Genomic DNA, 24,202 nt, shown 5'->3' with positions numbered 1-24,202 from the left:
CATTCATGAAAAGCCACCATTGCAATCATTAATTTGACGTTTAAAAGTTTTCCTAGGTTATGTTTTGGAAACATTCTTAATGTTAAAGAGATGGTGTTATGATTCAGAACCATTATGAAGGGAATCCAAGAGTCTATGAAATCAAATTGATAACGTTTCCTGCTCTGAGAGAAACATGATTAATTCTCAAAGCCATTAAAATCCATTTTCCCTCCTTCTGATAATTTCCCAGACAATTTTAAGTCTCACTGCTTTTTAGTATACTTTTTTGATACACACAACTACTTCTTTTGTCATATAAAAGAAAAAACTTCTCAATTTGAAAAAGTGCATGTAGATTCAAATTATGAAAAAAACCTTCTCCACCCTCTTTTTGTTGGATTCTAAGTGGAAAAAATTACATATATTAAGGAAATTTCATGTCCACGAAGATTTGGTTATTAACATAAGACCATGTAACAAATCTAGTAGCTCTAGCATGAAAGAGCTTGAGTTTTTCTTTGAAAAGGATAAGTTTGATTAAATTCCATATATTTTATATATATATATTACTTTAAGGCAGCTTTGTAGGCAGCTTAGTAGAAATTAAATGATTGAAAGTCTAAAGCATTAATAAATGACCTTCTGTTAATTTTCCCATAACATGAGATGCATGAAGAAAAGCTAGCTTATTCAGGTAATCTGGAAAACACAGCCATTCTTATTAAATAGTATTGAGACTCAAAATAGCAGATGCATCTACCTAAAAATGTTTATAATGTGGTAATAATAAATAATGTAAGTTTATCATTTAAAATAAAATATAAAAATGCCATTCTCTAGAGAACTGCAATTATCAACATATTAGTTCTGTTTCACACCTATTTTCTGTAGATTCATATTTTTTAAAAAAGCTTCAGATGAACTGATGGAGGAGCTGATGACCTCTGGCGCACATGGAGCGGCTTAACCCAGACTTTGGTCTGAGTGGATCACAGGCATGCCTCTGTGAGGTATTAACTTAAGACATTTCTTAAAAACATACTATTTGGGACTAGATTTCCCAGAGGTATGCTCTGGTTGCAGCTTATCTCTCCATTTCATGGTTTTATGGCTCCTGGGTTTGTGGGGCTTAGATCCCTGAATGGTGCTGAGTCATATTTTTGCTGGAGCAGCATGTGAGCATCTAACAGGATGAAGCATACGATACACGTGCTGTCTGATAGGTTGGATGATGTCTGTCAAAGGTTTCCTTGGTAAATATCACTGTCTTGGTGAAAGCTGAGTACCACAGTCTGCAGTCAGAATTCCTCTGTGAATTAGTCTGACTTCTTTAACAAAAGTGTGAAATCTGATAACTCCATACCTTATGCCCTACCTCTAGGTAGATGTAGATGCACAGGGCAGCTGTTATTGGCTGTCCTCTTCAGAAAGAGAAGCCACCACATAAAAAGGTTTCCTTTGGTTGGCATAAAATACATGAAGATGAGACACCACCGTGAAGTTAAGAGGGAAACAGTTCTTTCCCCACTCCTCTGGCTTCCCTGTGGAGGAATTTTCCTTCATCCGTGTTTCTCAGGGGCAGGATTTGAGGGTGGTTGGGAGCTCACAGCCCTAAGCTGAATTCTTCAGTGAGCACCTTATTGGCAGTCAAGCTGAGGTTTGGTTCTCTCTCTGTTGATGCCTGTTTCATGTCTGGTTGATTTGGAACACCAGCAGGGAGAAGTGGGCCTGCTCCAGAGACCGGGTAGAAGAGCAGTAGTTGCTGAGCTGGTCTGCATATTCCACATTTGCAGGGCCATCTGGACGCTTGGCATGCTGTCCCAGGTCAGGTTTCTGGGAAGCAGCATCCACAAGTTCAATGGGAGTGCTTTCCAAACCTCCACTTGCACTGGAGAGTGAAGACAGAGAGAGAAGTTAAGTTCTTACAAGTAAGGCCTCAGCCAGTCCTCCAGGAAGCTCTTGAACTGGGTTAGCCTCCTACCATGTTCCTAACTAGGGGTGAGGGGTCCAGGTCATTATACCTCCACATTGATCATCATTGCATATGCAGTGAACCCAAAGAATGTGTGACCTTGGGAGGGGTGGCTCTTCAGCTGGAAGACAAGGCCCTGGGGTTCTTGGCCAAGAGCTGCCTGCCCCAGTGGCTGGGGGAATGGGTGCTTCCACAGACCACGGTGTCCCCTGCTCATGTGGATGTACACCTAAGAATGACTCTGTGTATAGCTCAGTTGTCTGTTGGACATAGTTCTCTGAGCCAGATACCCATGCCAGTGTAGCAGTTCTAGGAATGGAAAAATTCAGGCAGCTGTTTCTAGAGAAACTCTTTTCTTTTAAGAATCATTTAGGGGCCGTCCCTTTCCAAGAACTTTCTCTGATCTTCTCCTCGCAGCTCCCCTCCCTGTTAGATGCTCCTCCCTGCCACTCATCAGTGCTTTATACTTCTCACCATTAATGTTTACAGTATTACTTCATGTGTGTGTGTGTCTGACTCCCACCTGAGCATGTGCTCATGAAGGCCCTGGTCTATTGATCTGTGTGTGCCAAAACTTGTTCAGCTGCAGCAGACTTTCAGTTGCTCGAATAAACAGCCTCAGCTCTGACTCCCCCACATACGGGCGGCTGCATTTGATGGCACGTGTTAAATTATGTCTTTGGTGCAGGGGATGGAAAATTGGCTGGCACCTAGATTCTCCTGTTAAAACCAGCTACCTTTAGTGGAAGTATTATCTCTGAGCTCATCTACCCAAGGACCAAAGGAGGATGGCTTTTGACTTAGCTTTTTTTCTATCATGGTCATCAGGTTATGGATAATGAATAGCTGAGTACCAGCGGATTTCATGTTATTTACCCTAGTGGCAGAATACCACATGCTTTGTACATTTGAATTTTTTTCTTTCCAATTACTTTTATTGACATGTTATTACCGCCTTCGTTAATTAACAATTTCTAAAGATATTTAACCGGTACTCTAAATGTAATTTAACAAATCACTTCACAGAATTAGATTGTCAAAGAAACTTGTATCTAAAGGGAAATACTTTTAAAAAAAATTGTTGGTAATAAGAATGGTAAAGAGCTGTAGCTTTCATCCCTGTTGGTATTGTTTGGAATGCAAGCAGTAGGCGTAATATCAGCAAATGTAAATGTTTTATTCACAAGTTCCTAGAATTTTATTTTTGTTTATTAATATTTATTTACATACAAGGTAGGTTTTCACAAAATAAAATCATTTTGACTTAAGGAAAATTCGTTTAAAATAATATAGTGGCGTTCCTGTTGTGGCGCAGTATAAACGAATCTGACTGGCATTTCCGTGAGCTGTGGTGTAGGTTCAGATGCGGGTCAGATCTGGCATTACTGTGGCTGTGGCATAGGCTGCCAACTATAGCTCTGATTCGACCCCTAGCCTGGGAACCTCCATATACCTCGGGTACAGCCCTAAAAAGCAAAATCAAGCAAGCAAGCAAGCAAGCTATAAAGTAGAAGGAAGGTAGGACTTAAGAATTATATGTTTTATGGAGTTCCCACTCCATAAAGTGGAGCTAAGGATCCAGCTGTAGTGGCTCAGGTCACTGCAGAGGTGACGGTTCAATCCCTGACCTGGCATACTGGGTTAAGGATCCAGTGTTGCTGCAGCTGTGGCTTGGATTTAATCCCTGGCCTGGGAACTTCCATATGCTGTGGGTGCAGCTAAAAAAAAAAGAATTACGTATTTCATAATTGGTTAGACTAGTATTATTGCAACCCTGTTGAAGGAGGTCACTGCTTTTGAATCAGATTAATTGCTTCCAGAGAGCATGCGTTTTCTAGCTGATGTCATATCGTTTAAAGAAAAATGGTGTTTTGTGAACTGGAATGTATACTGTTCATGAAGGCCTTCCCTGGCTCTCCTGTTCTTTTCTTTTCCTTTTATCTGAATATTAGGGAAGTCACTGTCTTGAAATAGTCTGAATGTGAGGCCATGGTTCTGTTGAGATTCTAGTGTCTTCCTCATCAACAGTATTTTTGTCTTCCTTTTCCAATGATTTCTAAAATTCATTTTAAAAATTGTCTTGAAATGGGAATTCCCATTGTAGCTCAGCAGGTTAAGAACCCGACTAGCATCCATGGGGATGCAGGTTCAATGCCTGGCCTCCCTCAGTGGGTTAAGGAACTGGTGTGGCTGCAAGCTGCAGTGTAGGTCACAGATGCAGCTCAGATTTGGTGTTGTGGTGACGGTGGCATAGGCTCACAGCTACAGCTCTGATTTGATTTCTAGCCTGGGAATTTCCATATGCCATGGCTGTGGACATAAAAAGAAAAAAAACACTGTCTTGAAATGGTCTGAATGTGAGGCCATGGTTCAGTATGCATTGTTACTAATTAAATTTTAGTAGAAGAAGCTGTTATTTCTAATCTATGTATTTTGGAGGCAACGGTGACTTATAAGTGATTTTGACATTTGCGACCTTGAGCATTTGAGAAGTCAGAGTTGTTTCCCATTTAGCAAATTTGTTTAGCGGCTATAGAATCTCTCTGGGTTGTGATGAAGAGAGAGTGAAAAAGACCAAGTTAATTGGCATCCCAGCAGCCATTCCTTGGGAACGTCCTGACTTAGATTAAATATCAACTGCTGCAACTGTTTAGTGCAGCCAGAAATACTGAGAAAAACTCATTAGATGTGCTTGAGACAGCTGTCATCGAAGGTTTGGTGTGATTCTTTCAGTGAGTTTTACTGCCCTATCATTCTGTTGGCTGAATCACTGCAGCTGAATTAGCTATCATTTAGGATTGATGTAGCATGACTCTAAGCACTGAGTTGTCAAGATTCTGTCTTAAAGGACAAGTGAACAAAAGTATGAAATATTATTAATGAGGATGCTTTCATTACGTTTAGTAAAGTTAAAATTGTGAGGTTGTTAATGATATTCTTAATATAGGACAGCTTAAAAATAGGTGAAACTAAATTTCTAGAAACAGGTTTATTAGCTTTATCTATGAAACGCTTAAGGAAATGTATAAATAGAAATAGAATATTTAACTCCCAGAGTGGTCAATGAAGGGGAAAGGTTTATAAAGAAATTTATGTTAATATAGTATAAAGAGGAAAGGAGAGGGGAGAACGAGGTGACCAGAATGTTTAAAATTAAAATGTGGAAGCAGTAACAATTAAAACAAAATACAGATTCTTAGAGTGAAGTTTTAAACTCCATCAAGTTAGATGTTCATTTTCAAGAGACCCACTTAAAACATAATGACAAGTAACTTGGAAATATACTGAAGATGAGAATAGAGAAAAGAATACATGGAAATCATAAATGTGTATGCAGTTTCTCCAAAACCATTTGACGATCCTTGAAAAGACTATAAGGGGCCTAGAAAGAGATGAAGAGAGGGCAACTGACTCATCTGGTGTTATGTGTAGTTTGTGACTAAAACTCATACAGCAAAACGTGATTCATTTTTTGGAAAGGAGACTACTTCAGAACTAGGAAAAAGTGTCACCAAGAAAGAACAGCCAAATTAGACAGGACTTTGCTGGAATCTTATAAAACTATAATTTGGAATCCCACTTCTGTTTCGCAAACAGATTACCTCTGTACTTTAAGATATTTTTTCCTCAGGAAGAGATGTTTAACTTTAAACATCCAGTGTGCTGCCAAGTGCTAAAAACGCTGAGCATTTTAGACACACATAGCCCTTGTGATTAATTTATCAATGAAAGAACCTGACTGACAAATGGCTGGTTTACCAAAACAAACCTGCAAATAGAAAATGAATGGAAGAAAGACAAATACCATATGATAATCACTTATATGTGGAATCTAAAATATGGTACAAATGAACCTATCTGCAAAACAGAAACAGACTCATGGACATAGAGAACAGACTTGTGGTTGCCGAGGGAGGGGGATGGATGGGGAGTTTGGGGTTGGTAGCTGCAAACTATTACATTTAGAATGGATAAGCACTGAAGTCCTACAGTATAGCACAGGAAGTTATATCCAGTCTCTTGGAATAGACCATGATGGAAGATAATGTGAGAAAAAGAATGTATATGTATGTATGACTGGGTCACTGTGCTCTCCAGCAGAAATTGACTCCACACTGTAAATCAACTATACCCTTATAAAAAATAAATTTTTTTAAAAAAAAGTGGATGGACATTTCTGGAGAGCTGGACTGTAATCCCTCCAAATCTAAAATCTTGATGCTGCTAGTAAGTAAAACCCTAAAATATCCTATGTGGTAAGACAAGAGGAAATATATCATTGTTATATTTTTTATTAATCATAAATATTATCTTTTTGTTGGTCTTAGATTCTTAATCCTTACATCTGTGCATCTAAACATACACAATAATATACCCTAAAAATGTAATTAGCCAGTAAAGAATCAAAAATGAGTTAAAAAAATAAAACATGACAAGTTTTTGATTCTGGCCGTGACAGTGCAACTGGTACTGGACTAATCCTCCTGCCATAAACAGCTAGAAAACTGTACAAAATAGACCAAGCATCTGTTTGCAGATACTGGTCTACAGGTGTCCTAGGACTGTAATCTGAGAGAAAGAGGTTTTCCTGTGATTGCCCCAGCTTTCTCTATCAAGGAATTTTCTGGACTCTAGCACAAAGAGGAGGAGCCTTCAGAATACTTAGTTCTTACTGAACTAAGGATCCAGAGATTGGAATTCAAGAAGAGTGAAACCACTGAAATTGGCAGGCACAATGCCAAAGGGGGGAACTACCCACTAAGTGTTCCAGAAGTCCCGTTGGTGTCCCTTTGCATTTTAAGTGACACACACATAGAATGAGATTCCATGATTCAAGTTGAGAAGAGCCACTAGGGACTTAGAAGCTAACAGCTACCAGAGGTTTAACAAGTCTGGGAGACTTTTGTATTCTAACCAGTTAATGTGGAAATGCCTTGTGAACACCTAGGGTGCTCAGCAAAGACTCCAGAAAGGCTATCCATGTCTTTGCAGAGGGCTACAGACCTTCCCTAGCAAAGTTTGAAAATAAGCCTTGGATGGATCAAGTTGATCCATCAACAAGTTAACTGCCTCAAAACTTTTTAAAGAAACCCCCCCCCCCAAAAAAAAAATCCAGATAGCATTCCAAGTGTTCGGAATCCAATTAAAAAAATTATTAGATGTGTAAAGAAGCAGAAAAATGTGACTTAAAGCTGGTTGAAAAACTAGTAAAAACAGATTTAGAAATGACAGGGAGTAGAATTAGCAGACATGGACTTTTTAAAAGCATTTATAGAAAAAATTTTAAGAGGATTTTAGAAAATGTAAATGAACAAAGAAATAGAAAACATTATGAGAACCAAGTATTGTTCAAGAGATGGAAAATAAACTGTCTGAATCTAGTTTTCTATGTGGATTCAGTTGCAGTTAAGGTGCTATAAAACAAAATATCCAGATTGGAAAAGAAGTAAAACTATCACTGTTTGCAGATGACCTGATACTATAACTAGAAAACCCTGAAGACAGCACCAGAAAACTGTTATAACTCACCAATGAATTTGGCAAAATTCATACACAGGCTACAAAATTAATACACAGAAATCAACTGCATTTCTGTATGCTAACAATGAAAGATCAGAAAGAAAAATCAGAGAAACCATTCTATTTACCATCACATCAAAAAGAATAAAATACCTGGGAATGAACCCACCTAAAGAGACAGAAGGTCCATTCTGAAAATTGAAATAAAAGACAACACAAACAGATGGGAAAATACACAATGCCCATGAATTGGAAGAATCACTATTGTCAAAATGACTATACTGCCCAAGGCAATCTACAGATTCACTGCAATCCCTATCAGATTACCAAGGACAGAACTAGAACAGAATATTTTAAAATCTGTGCAGAGACACAAGAGACCCTGAATAACCAAAGCAATATTGAAAAAGAAAAACGAAAATAGAGGAATCAAGCTTCCTGACTTTTGAAAATACTACAAAGCTATAGTTATCAAAACAACATGGTACTGGCACAGAAACAGAAATATAGATCAATGAAACAGGATAGAAAGCCCAGAATTAAACCCACACACCTACAGTCAACTAACCTATGACAAAGGAGGCAAGAACAGACAGTTGAAGAAAGAGTCTCTTCAATAAATGGTTCTGGGAAAACTGGAAAGCTACATGTAAACAAATGAAAATAGAACACTTTCTAACACCATACACAAAAATAAACTCAAAATGGATTAAAGACCTAAATACAAAGCCAGATACTATAAAACTCCTAGAGAAAAATGTAGGCAGAACACTCTTTGACGTAAATCACAGCAATATCTTGTTTGATCCACCTCCTAGAGTAATGACAATAATGACGCAAATAAACCGGTGGTACTTAATTAAACTCAAAAGCTTTTGCACAGCAAAGGAAACCATTAAAAAAAACTAAAAAACCAACTCACAGAGTGGGAGAAAATGTTTGCAAACAATGCAACAGACAAGGGTTTAATATCCAAAATATACAAACAGCTCATACAACTCAACAACAAAAAACAACCCAGTTGAAAAATGGACAGAAGACCTAAATAAACAAAGGATGCATATGGGTGACCAACAAGCACATGAAAAAAATGTTCAACATCACTGATTATTAGAAAAATACAAATCAAAACTACAACGAGGTACCACCTCACACAGAATGGCTGTCATTAACAAGTCAGCAAATGACAAATGCTGGAGATGGTGTGGAGAAAGGGTACCCTCTTTCACTGTGGTGGGAATGTAAATTGGTATAACCACTATGGAAAACAGTATGGAGGTACCTCAGAAAACTAAATGTAGAACTACCGTATAATCCAGCAATTTCACTCCTGGGCATATATCCAGACAAAACTTTCATAGAAAAAAATTCATGCACCTCTATGCTATTCACGATAGCCAAGACATGGAATAACCTAAGTGTCCATTGACAGATTTATGGATTAAGAAGATGTTGTACATATATACAGTGGAATACTACAGAGACATAAAAAAGATAAACTAATGCCACTTGCCAGCAACATGGATAGAACTAGAGATTCTCATACGAAGCGAAGTAAGGCAGAAAGAACAGGACAAATACAATATGATATCACGTATTTGTGAAATCTAAAATATGGAACAGATGATCCTGTGTACAAAACAGAAACAGATCATGGCCAAGGAGAGCAGTGGTTCCCAGGAGGAGAAAGGAGGTACTTGGGTGGACCAGAGGTTCGGCATTTGGGGATGCAAACTGATGTATTTGGAATGCATGGGCAGTAGGGCCCGACTGTACAGCACAGGGAACTGTGTGTGATTGGGTCACTTTGCTGTACCCAACAGAAGTTGAAGAAACATTGTAAATCAACTATACTTTAATTTTTTTAAAAATTAGTGAATTTGAAGACAACATAGTTGACAATAAGACACAAAGAGAGAAAAAAAATCACTGAAATAAAAATGAACAGTGTCATTGAATGTATGACAGTACCTAATGCTCTAACATTATGTATTTGAAGCCCTAGAGTAAGGGGTGAGGGGACACAAAATTATATGAGGAAAAAAATGGACAAAAAATTTTATGCATTTGATAAAATAGACAAACCCACAGATTCAAGAAGCTCAACAAATCTGCAGCAGGGCAACTCCAGCAAAGTCCATCATAATCAATTAGAAACCAAAGGTAATAAGAAAACCTTGGAGTTTCTTAGTGGCCTAGCAATTAGATTTGGCATTGTCACTGCTGTGGCTTGGGTTAAATCACTGGCCCCAGAACTTCTGCATGCCATGGGTATGGCAAAAAAATAAAATAAAATAAAAATCTTAAAAACAGCCAGATAAGAAAAATTGGGGAGTTCCCGTCATGGCGCAGCAGAAACGATTCCGACTAGGGTTTCGAGTTCAATCCCTGGCCTCAGTCAGTGGGTTAAGAATCTGGTGTTGCCGTGAGCTGTGGTGTAGGTCACAGACATGGCTTGGATCCCGTGTTGCTGTGACTGTGGCGTAGGCCAGCAGTTGTAGGTCCAATTAGATCCCTAGCCTGGGAACATCCATATGCCATGGGTGTGGCCCTAAAAAAGAAAAAAAAAGAAAAAAAAAGTGCATTACACATAGGGAGAAAGACAAAAGAATTACTTATCTGAAAGAGTGCAAGTCAGAATACAAGGGAAAGGCACCTAATGAAGCCTACCATATTTAAAACTGCCATATTTAAAACTATGGTCCCTCCCCACACATCCTAGCTCTCTTACCCAGACCCGTTCATGTTCTATATGTCATTTACTGCTTTACAATATACTGCATTACTTCATATTTATGTCCCTGTTTCTTCTGCTAGAGTGTAGCTTCTCCCTCTTGATTTAGTCACTGATTTGGAGAGAGAAATTTATTTTAAGAAATTGGCTAATGTAGAGTTCCCATAGTGGCTCAGCAGAAACAAACTCAACTAGTATCCATGAGGATGCGGGTTCAATCCCTGGCGTCACTCAGTGAGTTGGGGATCCCTAGTTGCAATGAGCTGTGGTGTAGTTCACAGAGATACGACTTGGATCTTGAATTGCCATGGCTGTGGCGTAGGCCGACAGCTGTAGCTCTGATTCATCCCCTAGCCTGGAGACTTCCACATGCCATGGGTATGGCCCTAAAAAGCAAAAAAAAAAAAAAAAAATTGACTAATGTGATTGTGGAGACTTGACACTTTCAAAATCTGCAGGGTAGGCTGGCGAGATGGAAACCTGGGAAGAGTATCATTTTGAGTCGAAAGACCGTCTGCTAACAGAATTCCTTCTGCCTGAGGGAGCTCATTTTTCTAGTAAGGCCTTCAACTCATTGTGAGGCTCACCTGTATTATGGAGGGCAATCAGCTTTACTCAAAGTCCACTAATTTCACTGTTAACCTCATCTGAAAAAGCACCTTTGCAGAAACATCTAGAATAATGTTTGACCTAATGTCTGGATACTGTGGCCTAGCCAATGATAGATAAAATTCACCTTCAGAGTAGGATGTGGAAAAATAGGAACTCTCATACCCTGCTGATATGAGAGTGTTAGTCTATATAACCACTTTGGAAAATAATATGGCAATGTCTTTTAATGCTGAATATGTGCATATTGTACCACTGAGCAGTTTTACTTGTAGTTATGTACCCCAGGAAGCATAGATATGGGGCCACAAATAAACATGTCAGGCGTTTTTCTAAAGGTTGACTTATAATAGGAACTGAAACCACAAAGGAAGAAAATGGAAGTAATCTAAATGCTCATTGGTAGGAAAATGGATCAATTAGTTGTAGTGTGTTCCTAGATTGGAATATTGTGCAGCAGGTAAAACAAATGAAGCAAATATACATATGTTGAGTGAAAATACTATTTGTAAAAGGATATATATATAGTCTGATACAACTCATGTCAATCTTGATAACAAAACCATAACATATTATTTGTTGCATTAGTTTTTTACCAAGATTCTTTTGTTACCTAGGATTCTCCCATTTAATTTTTTTTCATTTAATATTTTTAAAGAAATCCATGGAAGCACAGTTCTTTTATCTCTGCTGCCTAATGCTATATAGGGAACTAAGGATAACACACAAAAAAGTTACTCTCTAGTAACTTGCTGATGTGACCAGTGTGAATCACAAGTGAACTTCTGTGCATCCATGGCCACTTGTTAATTCTTACTCATCTAGAACAGCTTTTAAAATGTGTATCCCATGGCAGATTTCAAATTCAGGAACATTAATATTCAAAATGACAGATTGAATGTATTTTTCATGCATGTATTGTATTAAAGAATAGACTTTTTTAAACTTTTTAAAAATGTAAACATAATTGACCTACAACATTGCATTAGTTTCAGATACACAGCATAGTGATCCAACAATCAAATACATTGCACAATGTTCACTAGGACAAGTCCAATAGCCGTCTGTCACTGTACAAAATTATTACAGTATTACTGACTGTAAAGCATAGACTTTAAATAAAAATTACATTCTTCTGACATTCAATTGTTTATACTGATATTTGCAACTTAAATATTTCATTATGTTTTGTTGAGATAAACTGTGATTAACAGTGAAATAAGTTAAAATTGATGTTCATCTTTTTTTCTCATAGCTTTCTTATCCAATCACAAGTTGGGGGTAAAGATACTACATTTGCAATGAATCTTTATTTTATGCTTAATAGTTAACAGTGTTCTCACAAAACATATATAGTCTCCTCAGTCCCCTGTGCTGTTTTTGTTTCCTTTATAGTTATCCGACGATGGTCGCTATGTCTTGTTGTCAATAAGGGAGGGCTGCGACCCAGTGAACCGACTCTGGTACTGTGACCTGCAGCAGGAGTCCAATGGCATCACCGGTAAGTTGGTGTTCAGGCATGGACAGTTATTCCAGGAAGCTCCATTAAAAAGCAATTCTGTTGGTCTTCTCATTGATTTCCCAAGAAACCTTCTTCCATTTAACCACATCATCTCAGTATGGTTTTTTTCTTTCGATAGTATTCCATAAAATGAAAAAAGTATTGAATGAAGCTATTTGTTGGCCTTCACATTTTCTCAGTAGATTGAGGCTAAGCATATTTTTAAAGTGTGACAGTATCCTGTCCATAGTGCAGATGAAGAGTGTCCAGGAGAAACTGGCCCTTTGGTCTGTAAAGCACTGTGACAGTCGAGATTTCATGATGCAGACTGTCACAGGCAAGGAATAGGACACCTGTTATCGGGTTAACAGGTAGAGGTAAGACAGCCTCTCAGTACTTCACACGTGTACAATATTGGCCTGATTTTGCTTCCTTAAACTGTGTAACTAGATAATAAGCATAGAACCAGCCAGTTACAAATTCTGGAGATGGTCCATTTTCAGTGTTGTTTTCTTCCAACATTTACATCAGACCAGCACCACCATCAAGCATTAAAGCTTTTCAATTGCACAGTTCACTCTTCTGAAAATTCCCAGACCCAAAAACTCCATTAGGGAAATGCTAGCACCCAAGTAAGGACACTAAACTAATCACATCATGTTCTGGTTGATGTACACAGGTTTTCAAACTATTCAGTATTGAGTGCATTTCTAATTGTCGATTAGATTACCTAATTATTAATATCTAATCTATATTACATTATCATCAGAAAATGTATACTTATAAAAATTCATATTGATTGGGCACTGCATTGTTTTTAAGCTTCTCTGAGCAAGATCTTCATCCTGACCTTCTCGACTCTTCCAGAGCACCATTCACACATAAAACACGATGAAGTCAAGAACGTTTATTCTAATGTTAAATATATATCCATGGAGTAAGGGTACTTTTCTGTTTTTTTAATTTTAAAAAAAGATACACCCATTTTGAGCTCAAGAAAATGGCATCAGCCACATCAGTTTCACATTCTCTGACAGGAACACACCACTGCCCAAGAATTGCTTGTTGGATCTGCAAGTCTAGGTCTGCACAGAGCTGAGCCTTGACGGTTGAATCTGAAAGAAGCCACCAGCTGTTATTGTGCTGTTGCCCTGCCCTGACCCTGTGTGGAATGGTGTCAGGGGACTTCTCCTTCCTGCAGTTTTTCAAAAATTTCAGTCACAGTGTTCTTCCTCCAAGGAGTGCTGCTTCCATTTTCTGTTTTAATTAATTTCATTATATTTTTTAAATGAGTGGGTAGGCTTATTATTGAAAGGCCCACAAGTTGCTTAATTTACTCCAGATACAGAGAGGAAAATGTCATCCACATATTCATCTACTGAACTGCTCTCGCTGTGACCACTTTAAAAATGGAGGGCAATACTTTGAATGAGACTTAACAAGTCCTGGCAGAACTCAAGGAACCATCGGTTTTTCTCCTGACCTCTTGGTCCTTTTTTTTCCCCCACTGCCTCTCCTACTTTATCATTGCAGCATTAGTGAGGACTTAGAGAAGAGAGTGTGATACCCAGAGGTTGGGATTCCACAAGGAAGACAGTGTAGACGTGCACCAGACCCTCATAAATAAAATTCTGGATATTGCAGCCCTGAATGAACATGAGGGGAAAAGGGAAGCATCTAAGAAAGTCTAGGGGCTGTGATGCATGCAGATTGGAAGACGTGATTGACAAAATAAGCTAGGTCTTGGCCTCCCTTCCCAACTTGATCTTTCCTTGATTTACATGATCATTGTCTCCTCTATTTCCTAGTTGGGTTTTGTGCAGCTTCAGTGCAGAGCCCAGCTCAGAGTAAGCACTCAGCAAATGTTAGCAATTGTTATTTTCCAATTGTTTTCTCTTTTTTTATACTTCCAGAGAAACGTATTTTGTCATCATTTGAACAAAACCCAGTTAGAGGTTTGACTAGGACTATGTTTAAACCTATAAATTTACTTGGGACTACATCTCTGAGTTATATAGGATCATATATTTTACATGTTTTATGTTTGTGAAATATTGATGGTTTATGAATGTATCTGTCAAGGTTTAACCAGAGAAGCAGAATCAGTAGGAGATCTGTATTAAGAGATTTATTGCAAGGCATTGGTTTACATGATTGTGGGGCTGGCTAGGTAAGTCTGACGTCAATAAAGCAGACTATCAAGAAGGGCAGGCTGGAATGTTCGAGCACAGGCTAAACCTGCTGTCCACGAGTGGAATTTCTTCTCTTTTTTTTAAGATATAATATCTTTCTTTTTTATTTTGCCTCACCCTTGGCATGCAGAAGTTCCTGGTCCAGGGATGAAACCTGTACCACAGCAGTGACAACCCTGGATTCTTAACCCACTATGCCACAAGAGAACTTCTTTTTTAATTTTTATTTTATTTTATTTTATTTTTTTAGCTTTCCAGGGCCTCACTCAGGGCATATGGAAGTTCCCAGGCTAGGGGTCGCATCACAGCTACAGCTGCCAGCCTTACACCACAGTCACAGCAACTCCAGATCCAATAGTTCACATCAATGCGGGATCTTTAACCCACTGAGCAAAGCCAGGGATCAAACCTACATCCTCATGGATCCTAGTAGGGTTCGTTAACTGCTGAACCACGAAGGAAACTCCCTCCTTTTTTAATTTTTAAAAAATTGTATTTAATTCCATTTTTTGGCCATGGCTTACAGTGTGTTGACGTGGGATCTCAGTTCCCAGACCCAGGGATTGAACCTGGGCCACAGCAATGAAAGCCCCATATCCTAGTCACTAGACCACCAGGGAACTCCCTGAAATTTCTTCTTATTCAGGGGAGCCTTAGCTCTGCCAGAAGGCTTTTCAGTTGATTGAATCAGGCCCACCCAGATTATCTAGGATCTTCTCCTTTAAAGTCAACTGATTGTGGTCTTTAATCATATTTATAAAATACCTTCACAGAAACACTGATAAGTGTTTGGTGATTAATTCAAGACATCAGTTTAGACAACTTGACATGTCGGAAAGACCCTCCCAGTGAGTTCTTAGAAAACCACTTCGAAAGGAGTCAGCAAACAAGTCTTATAATAACAACCTGATGTCATTTTCTAATAAGAGTACTAAACTGACCGGTGTGGGGGATTCATTGGGTCATTTAGAAAAGTACATAATATATTGTAAACAAGAATATAGAATTTAAGTGAATAAGATAGGTGGATTTTAAGCTGTTGAATTGCGTAGAAATGGGTTGGGATCCATTTGGAAAGTATTCTCCAGTGGTATCTGTTACATTCTGGGGTAACACTGGGCTTGTCGTCTTTTAAAAATTTTTGCCTTACTTGCATTAAAGTTGTGGGTAACACAAACCTCAGAGGAGTTCTTCTTTTGAGTGGTGGTCCTGCGATTCTGAATGCTCTCAGCAGTAGCAGTGATTGACCAGTATTAAGAAATGAACTGGAAATCAGTTTCTACCCTTGGGACCAAAAGTCCACTGTGTAGGTCAAGATTAGAAAGATCTTGATTTTTTTGCTTTCTTTTTTTAATTGATTGCTGGTTCATTATGAGTTAATGATATGATTATGACTGATTTAAAAAAAGACGAGTACTGTGTGTGAATTTAACTGATGAAAACGTTTGACTAGTAACAGAGAGATATAGCAGATTGAGATAGTGATTGTTAAAATTTTAAAAATAGTTCTTATTAATTACAGTTGGGTATATTGAGACAATAACCTTAAGACTTTCAAATCAAATTTGAACTTTAATCTCAGCTTTACTATTAAATAACTGAGGACCCTGGAAAGTTAGCCTTTGTCTCAATATTTCCACATCCTCAAATGGGGCAGTGATACCTAATTCATGAGGAATTGTAAGGAGTAATCAAAGTGCATAGAAAAGGGCTTAGCAGGGTTCCTGGCATACAGTGGATTCTCCAGTAGGCTTTCTTTCTTTTTTCCTTTGTTTTTTTTGTTTGTTTGTTTGTTTAGACTGAAAGGGCAATATTTGGAATCTCCACACAGTGGTTTTAGGTAGTAGATTAAAATAAACTGAAGGTGCTCTAAGAAAATTTATCTTCAGTATCAGAGCTACCCTAAACACAGGTCTTGGTATTGATTGGTTTTCTATAAAACTCAATGCATTATCGGAAAGGAATCCTTACGTTGAGGAAAATGCAAGAGGTGTGCCTCTCCTGGGAGACCTGTCTAATTTTGCAGGTTGGCAGTTGAAAATTCCAGGGTGCATATGCCCAATTGTTGACCTTGACTGACACCCAGTGTCCTTTTCTTACTGTTTCCTTACTGCTTCCCTATGTTTGTTACCCTTTTTAAAGTAAAGGGAAGAATAACAATTAACATTTAACTTAAACGCTAAACATGCTAGTTAACTGAAATGGGTGATTTAAACCTGAATAGCTGGTGACTGAAAATTAAATCCAATGTGATGAAATCATCAATGTTATAGTGCTGAAATTGATATCCCTTTTGATAACCTCAAGCCTTTCAATTATAATATTAATCATTTTTACCTTAAAGGCAGGGAGATTTATTAGCATTTTCCTATACATTAACTATTTATTTGTTAGTGCATCACTAAATTCCCTGTCTGGAAAACTAAATAATTTTACTTATGAAGTGCTTTTGTAACATTTCTGTCATCTTTGTCTTTCAAGAAAACCTTCTGCCTGTGTGCATTTGAAATGAGAAGCATAGGAGTTCCCATTGTGGGGCGGTGGAAACAAATCCAACTAGGAACCATGAGTTTGTGGGTTCAATCCCTCGCCCCGCTCAGTGGGCTGAGGATCCAGCGTTACCATGAGCTACAGTATAGGTCAAAGATGCAGCTCGGATCTGGCATTGCTGAGGCTGTGGCATAGGCTGGCAGTTATAGCTCTGATTCGAGCCGTAGCCTGGGAATGTCCCCCCAAAAAAAGACAAAAAAAAAAAAAGAAATGAGAAGCATAAAAAGAGTGGCCAGTGGCTACTTAATCTCAGAAAAAGACGGCACACAGTAGTGGATTAAGAATCTGATTGCAGCAGCTTAGGTCACTGCAGAGGTGCAGGTTTCTGGCCCTGCTCAGTGGGTTAAAAGGCTTGGGTTTAGTCCCTGGCCTGGGAACTTCCGTATACCACGGGGGTGGCCATTTAAAAAAAAAAAAAAGTAAAAATTTTAAAAATAGAAAAAGAACACAGGAAAAACAAAACTACATAAATTCAGGATGAAAAAAAATCTTAGAATCTTGAGAGTTAAAAGAGTTCTCTGATTGTGTTTTACATTTGTCATGTGCATTTGGTTTGCCGTTCAAGGACTAGCTGACCTTCCTGTGAACAACTCTGTGAGCAGGATTGCTTCCTGTTATCCCTTTGCCTCTCATTTGAAAAACCTCATTTCCACCATCTGCGTTTGCAGAATTTCAATTAGGAGGAATATGAACTCATTTTTTTACAAACAGTGAGCCATAGTCTTTCCTCAGCCTGCAGTGGATGCTGTAGCTGTTCCTGTCCCTACCTTTCTGAACTGGTAACTCCCCTGACTCACTCCATTCATCACTGTATAGAAAAGGGGCTAGGCCTGTCATCTGGGCCTCGGTCTGCATAATTTTCCAAGTGTTCAAAACAGCTAGGTAGGTCCCCTCCAAAAAAGATGGCGTTCTCTTCTGTGCTGGCTGCCAGAGACATGTTCTGAGTCACTGTCTGCTTTCTTTGGGGGAAGAAGGATTCTAGAAGTTACCGTGCTACCTCATGCTTTTGGTTGTTGCTTTTCTCTCTATAGTTGGCCCTTCTGTCCCGTTTGCCTATTCTGATTTTTCTCTCCATACAAAACCACAGTCCGTATTTTTGAACTGCATGAGATCAGCGACCTTTTCTGTCTTGCTCTCCTTGGAGTCTCTAGCACCTAGAACAGTGCCTGATGACAACAGAAATTCTCTCCTTGACCAGACTTCCGTCAGGCTTGTCTGAGCCTCTTCTCAGTTAGGCCTCAACCTTGGCTCCTTACCTCCCACCCTCCTTGCTGACCTGCTGAAGAGTGAGAGCTTAGTAGTGAGAGTCCTGCTATGTCAGTTAAAGAGAGTCCCCTTCCTTGATATCTGATCAGATTCCTCATCCCCTACCTGCTACCTGGTTACCGTGACCTGCCTTCACCAAAAATCCCCTACGCTTATACCTTCTCTTAGTCGTTTTCCATCCACTGACCCCCCTTATTCTGCACATCAGCTGTGCATCTCCAGCTGTCTTGTCTGTATTCAAGCTCAGCCTGACCTCTCTCCCTTATTGCAGTCGTCTTGACACCTGCCATAATAGTCTTGAATAAGTCTTCTTAACCATTTTCACAAGTGCCACCATAACTTTTCTCTAATACAGACTCATAGGTGGGTACCAGCTTGTCTCCAGTGACTTCCTCTGTCCCTTTAGGGATCCTGGGCCCAGGTGGCCCTGCTGGAGAAGCCATCTTCCATCTGTAACTGTTAATTTACTTGTGGGTATTTACCCTTCTGGCCGCCTAACTTTTTAAAATTAAATTTTTATCCTTAATTAAACCCTGAGAATGATGAAAAAGTACAGACCATGTGTCTCCAGTCCTTTGTATCAAATGAGCAGAAGGTGCCTGCTTCTCTTGTTTAAAATTGAAAGTATGGAGGTATCAAGGTAACACTTAGGACACCAGGCAGGCGTGACATTTTATTAGTTTTGCAGTAGAAAAGACAGCTGAGTCTTGACTCCTGTGATTCTTAATGTGATTCGTGCCTGCAGATTAGTTGAAAGTAATCGTCCTGAACCTTGCAAGAAAATTTGTGTCTGGATTTTCTTAGTTACATTTTCAGTATTTTTCTAAATCAAGATTGTTGGGGTTTTTTTTTTTTTTTAATGTAGATTGATAGATATATTTTTTTCCCTAAGTTTATTGTACATGTTATGCATGCATAAAGTTGCTTCAATGGACTAAATTTAGAATAGATTTTCACATGTTTTTATGTTACAATTAAATGTTAGGACTCAGAGTTGTACCTTTTCTTGCCAATACATGGGCTTTTAAATTTTTTCATGAAAACTTAGCTTATGCCCAAAATAAAAGATGATTTTCAACACTCTTTTATACATATTTAACTTGGTGTATTATATTTCTGAATAGTCTTATTGGAAAGGTAGAGGAGATAGCCAAGTTTGTTTAACTCTTATTACTTCTGTTGTCTTTACATTATCAAGATTTCTTGATATATATGTAAGGTTCAGTCAGAAGTGTAGGGTTGTGTAAATGTTACGTTTAGTTGTGAAGCAGACATGTATCGATGTCCTACTTTGTGCCAGGCGCCGTGCTCGGTGACAGCGGTGATGACAGCCCTTCCCTCTGGCTGTGTGTCTCCCACCCCTGCCGGCTGGACGGAGGCCGTGAGCCACCAGTGCAGTCAGGGCTTATCAGTGCCGTGGCCGATCGCACACCCAGGCTCCGGGTTAGGACCTCTGCTGTTTGAAAACTCTACGCTTTCTCTCACTCCTCTCTGTTGTTTTTCTTTTATTTGTTCCCTTTCTTTTGGGTCCTTTCATTTTTCTGGATATGGTCGGCTACTGTATGCCCTATTTTATAGGATAATCAGCAGCAGAACAGATGCTGACCATTTGGCCCTATTCTGAATAAATTAACAAGTACATCAGAGCTTTTTAAATAGAATCCTTAGCAAATAACTCTTAGATACAAAGAACTATTAAGGTCTAAAATCTTTGTTGTTGGTAACTTAACACCCTTCTGCTTCAGTGTAGTCATCCTTATAATGGGCCGGAAGTGGTCTTTGCTCACATCACAGCATTTATGAAGGGTTTCATTGGAAAAGGTGGATGACGCCGACATACTAATTTTTGTAAAGAAATGGCAGCCTGTCCTGTACTTCGCCCAGACTTTCACTCACCTGTCTCTGAATTTTTTCTTTTTTTGCTGAAAGTTTGATCATTTTAGGTTGATGAAAGTTTTCAGCACTCACCCTGTCTTCATTTTAATGCTTTCATGTCATTAAAGAAAATTGGTTTTCTCCTGCATAAGAAGTCAGTCTACACTATATGATAATATATAGCTACAAAAGGAGGCTCAGGGTTTATCAGACACTTGGATTGTTCATTTAGCCATATCTGGCAGTGCAGGGTAGATGACCTGTTGTTTCTAAGTAACTGGGACAATTTTGACTCCTACGTTCATGCCGGGTAGAGCTTTGGCTTTTTTTGGAGATGGAGAGGAAAGGGGGAGATAAACATCCAAGAAACTTGTAAGAAATGAGTTGTCTAAAGTTTAGCAAAGTCATCTGAGCCTTAAAGTTAGACTGACGGGGAGGAGGGCTTCTTTGAGAGACAGGGAGTTATTAGAAAATAAGATTACATTTCAGAGTGGGAATGCCAACAACCCCTAAAACTTGGAACATCAAAAGACAGTACAAAAATAAGGAAAACATGAATTTTTGAAGTAAAATAAGAAGTACTAGTGATAAAATTAATAATTTTACTCTTTTTTTTTTTTTGCTTTTGCTTTTAGGGCCACACCCATGGTGTATGGAGGTTCCTAGGCTAGGGGTCCAATCAGAGCTACAGCTGCTGGCCTACACCACAACTGCAGCAACATCAGACCCAAGCTACATCTGAGTCCTACACCACAGCTCACGGCAACACTGGATCCTTAACCAACTGTGCGAGGCCAGGGATCGAACCTACTACCTCATGGTTCTTGGTCGGATTCGTTTCCACTGCACTACAATGGGAACTCCAATTTTACTCATTTTTAAGTTAGCGATTAGAAAGGCTTTTTCTAGGAAAGTGGTTGTGTGCCCTGAGAGATGAAAACTAGATTTTGTAAGTTCACTGTTATTAGCAAATGGTGCTGTTCAGAAGCCACATCTGCTTATTTTTTGTCATTTGAAGAATGCTGGGGTTATTTAGGATAGTAGTAAGTATTGTTTATTTAACATTTCCTCCATGCCAGGTTCTGGTGCTGTGCCTCTAGCTGTTTCATTGTATTCTCAACAACCTCGAGGAGCACACGTTGTTATCTGGAGGCCACTGAGGCTGGTGAGGCCAATTAGCTTTCCTGATGCCATTATAGATTCAGACCTAAGGCAGTTTAATTCCCATGCCTGGGTTCTGGCCTCCACCGTGGGCAGGTGCAAGACTGAAGGCCTCAAGCCAGAGAGAAGAGCAGCCCTCTGTGCCCCTCAGCCCCAGAGCATGACCTGTGCATGCTCTGTGTTGGTTATTGTTGTGGGAGGCCAGGCTGTCTGTGTTTTGTCAAGTGGATGTGCACTTTTTAGCTCCTCTTAAGAGAGAGCTTACAAAACATTTGCTGTGAAATATAATTAATAGCATTGATTTTCAAAGACAGTATTAAAAAGTACTGACTTTACTCTAGGAAAAGCTTTAGAGGACTTACTTTAAGCTCGTCTTCACTCTGTAACAAATCATTGCCCCACCCAGAAGTGGGTTTGTAAGGAGTAATTTTACCTTCAATGTGGAGAAGTTTGGGAATCGAATTCTTTTGGCTTCAGAGGGAAGAATACCACTTAGAAACCAAAAGACCTCAGAAAAGATGGACAAAAAATGAAATAGTTCTGGAGTCCAGCCTCAGCTCTTTTTTTGAAGCAGCTTTCCTATTTTCTATTAAATCAGTAGTGTTTTAATTTGTGAATAGCAAAACTGAATGGGCCCCATTGTTCAACTGGAATAGCATTTCTCTTGAGTTACCTTTTGGCCAAAGGCCTGAGGAGCAAGGGTTTCTGGAGAGCCAGAAGATTTCTTGAGCCCCCATTTAAAACATGCTGCCCTGTGAGCCTGTACTTTGAGCAGGTTTTCAGATTTTACTTGGATTCGTATACATCCAGCCACATTCCTGAGCCTCCGTGAATTTAGGACTTTTGTGTACTTATGACTAAAGGGAATGCCTCAGCAATTGATGGTGGTTAATGACCACAAACTTTTTTAAGGAGCTTGATTATTTAAAGCAAGCGTACCACATCTTCAGGCTCCCCTGATTATACAGAGGTACCAAAGGAAATTTTACTGTGTTTTTTCTTTGATGGATATTTCAGTGACTTTTTTGCAAGCAAGGGCAGGTAGGGTCATGATAAATACCACTGCAGTGGCTGCAAGACCTTTTCAGGTGGAACCCATAAGATGGTTGCTTTGAAAAATAAAGGTTTCACATCAGGAAATATTTTATTATAAGGGGAACATTTAAGGAATCTGACATTTCCTTGAACCAAGACTCTTGTCCACAAATGTCATAGTCCAGATAATTGTGTTTCATCATCCTTATTACAAACAAATGTAGCTTTCTGATTATCTGCAAATTTTGTATTGCCAACTGATTTTTTTTACTTACTCTTCTAAGGAATAGTTTTTGGTTTGTTTTTGTTTTATTTTGTTTTTCCTTTTAAAGCACTGTTTTATGTAAACTAAGATGCATTTATATTTGAATAGATCACCTGCTTTTGAGGTTAGCAGTTTATCACTGGGGGGAAAAGAAAATCAATGTTTTGCTCAGATGCAAAACTTAATTATTTATGAAAACTAATTGTAAGGACTTTCTGTTTGTAGGAGTTTGCAGATGATTTATGCTGAATAATCTCCTAGTTGAAACAGCTGTTATGTTGTAAAAAGTTAAATGAAGCATGACTAAGTATATTGCTAATTGGCACAAAAGAGGAGAACTGTAGAGTCCAAAGACAAAATGAAAGCAGGGATCCTGGGATGTAAGCTGGATTGTTACACTGTTTCTACTGAACCTCCAGGCTAAGCTTGCCTTTGGTGGCCACCCAGGACAAGGGGAGTGAGAGACAAAGCCTCAGGTTCTCCATGGTGGAGAGTCTAAGGAGAGCTACCTTCAGTGGAGGGGTGATGGAAAAATAAACCTGCCAGTGATGGAGCTGGGGAGTAGGGAAGGGCAGGGAATGATAAGGAAATCTGCCCATCGCTACCTTGGCCTAGGAAGGAGGAGGGGGAGGCAGGATGCGAGTTCTCCTAAAACATGAGAAGGGCTGACGTTCACATGGGTGCAAGTTAACTACATTGTCTCTATGATATCAAAAAATCCTTGGAGTTCCCATCGTGGCTGAGTGGTTAACGAATCCGACTAGGAACCATGAGGCTGCAGGTTCGATCCCTGGCCTTGCCCAGTGGGTTGGGGATTCGGCGTTGCCATGAGCTGTGGTGTAGGTAGCAGACGTGGCTCGGATCCCGCATTGCTGTGGCTCTGGCATAGGCCAGCGGCTACAGCTCCCATTCGACCCCTAGCCTGGGAACCTCCATATGCTGCAGGAGCAGCCCAAGAAATGGCAAAAAGACCAAAAGAAAAAAATCCTCATGCCGAGAATTTAATTCAAAGTGCTCCCAGGGAGTTCCCATCATGGCTCAGTGGTTAATGAGGACATGGGTTTCATCCTTGGCCTTACTCCTTGGGTTAAGGATCTGGCGTTGCTGTGAACTGTGGGGTAGGTCGCAGACACTGCTCAGATCTTGCCTGGCTTAATGGGTTAGAGTTGCGTGGCTTAGTGGGTTAGAGTTGCGTGGCTCAGCAGGTTAGAGACCTGGTGCTGCCATAAGCTACAGTGTAGGTCAGAGATGCAGCTCAGACCTGGCATTGGCTGTGGCTGTGGCTGTGGCTGTGGCTGTGGCCCAGGCAGGCAGCTACAGCTCCCATTCGACCCCTAGCCTGGGAACTTACATGTGCTGCAGATGTGGCTCTAAAAAGACAGAAGAAAAGAAACCAGACACAAAAGAATACATGTTGTTAGGTTTCATTGTATTAGAAGTTCAAAAACGAGGTGTAAACAGACTATAGTGTTTATGGGTGCATATCAAGGCAGAAAAAAAAAAGCAAAGAAAAAATAAAGTGATTCACATGGAAGTGAAG

At 39.4% G+C, this 24,202-nt stretch overlaps 1 protein-coding gene across 1 annotated transcript in view; it reads left to right on the top strand.

Annotated features, from left to right (window-relative positions):
- The window catches only part of PREP (prolyl endopeptidase), a 136,391-nt gene that overhangs the window by 46,967 nt on the left and 65,222 nt on the right, over positions 1 to 24,202 (top strand). The window contains exon 7 of the mRNA XM_047761696.1: positions 12,213 to 12,318. Within this exon, the coding sequence (XP_047617652.1) occupies positions 12,213 to 12,318 (106 nt within the window). The remainder of the gene's footprint in view (positions 1 to 12,212; positions 12,319 to 24,202) is intronic.

The sequence above is a fragment of the Phacochoerus africanus genome, chromosome 2, assembly GCF_016906955.1.
Source record: "Phacochoerus africanus isolate WHEZ1 chromosome 2, ROS_Pafr_v1, whole genome shotgun sequence".
In the NCBI taxonomy this organism is placed as follows: domain Eukaryota; kingdom Metazoa; phylum Chordata; class Mammalia; order Artiodactyla; family Suidae; genus Phacochoerus; species Phacochoerus africanus.
Note: the sequence above shows the minus strand (reverse complement) of the source record. Positions and strands in the feature narration are given on the sequence as shown.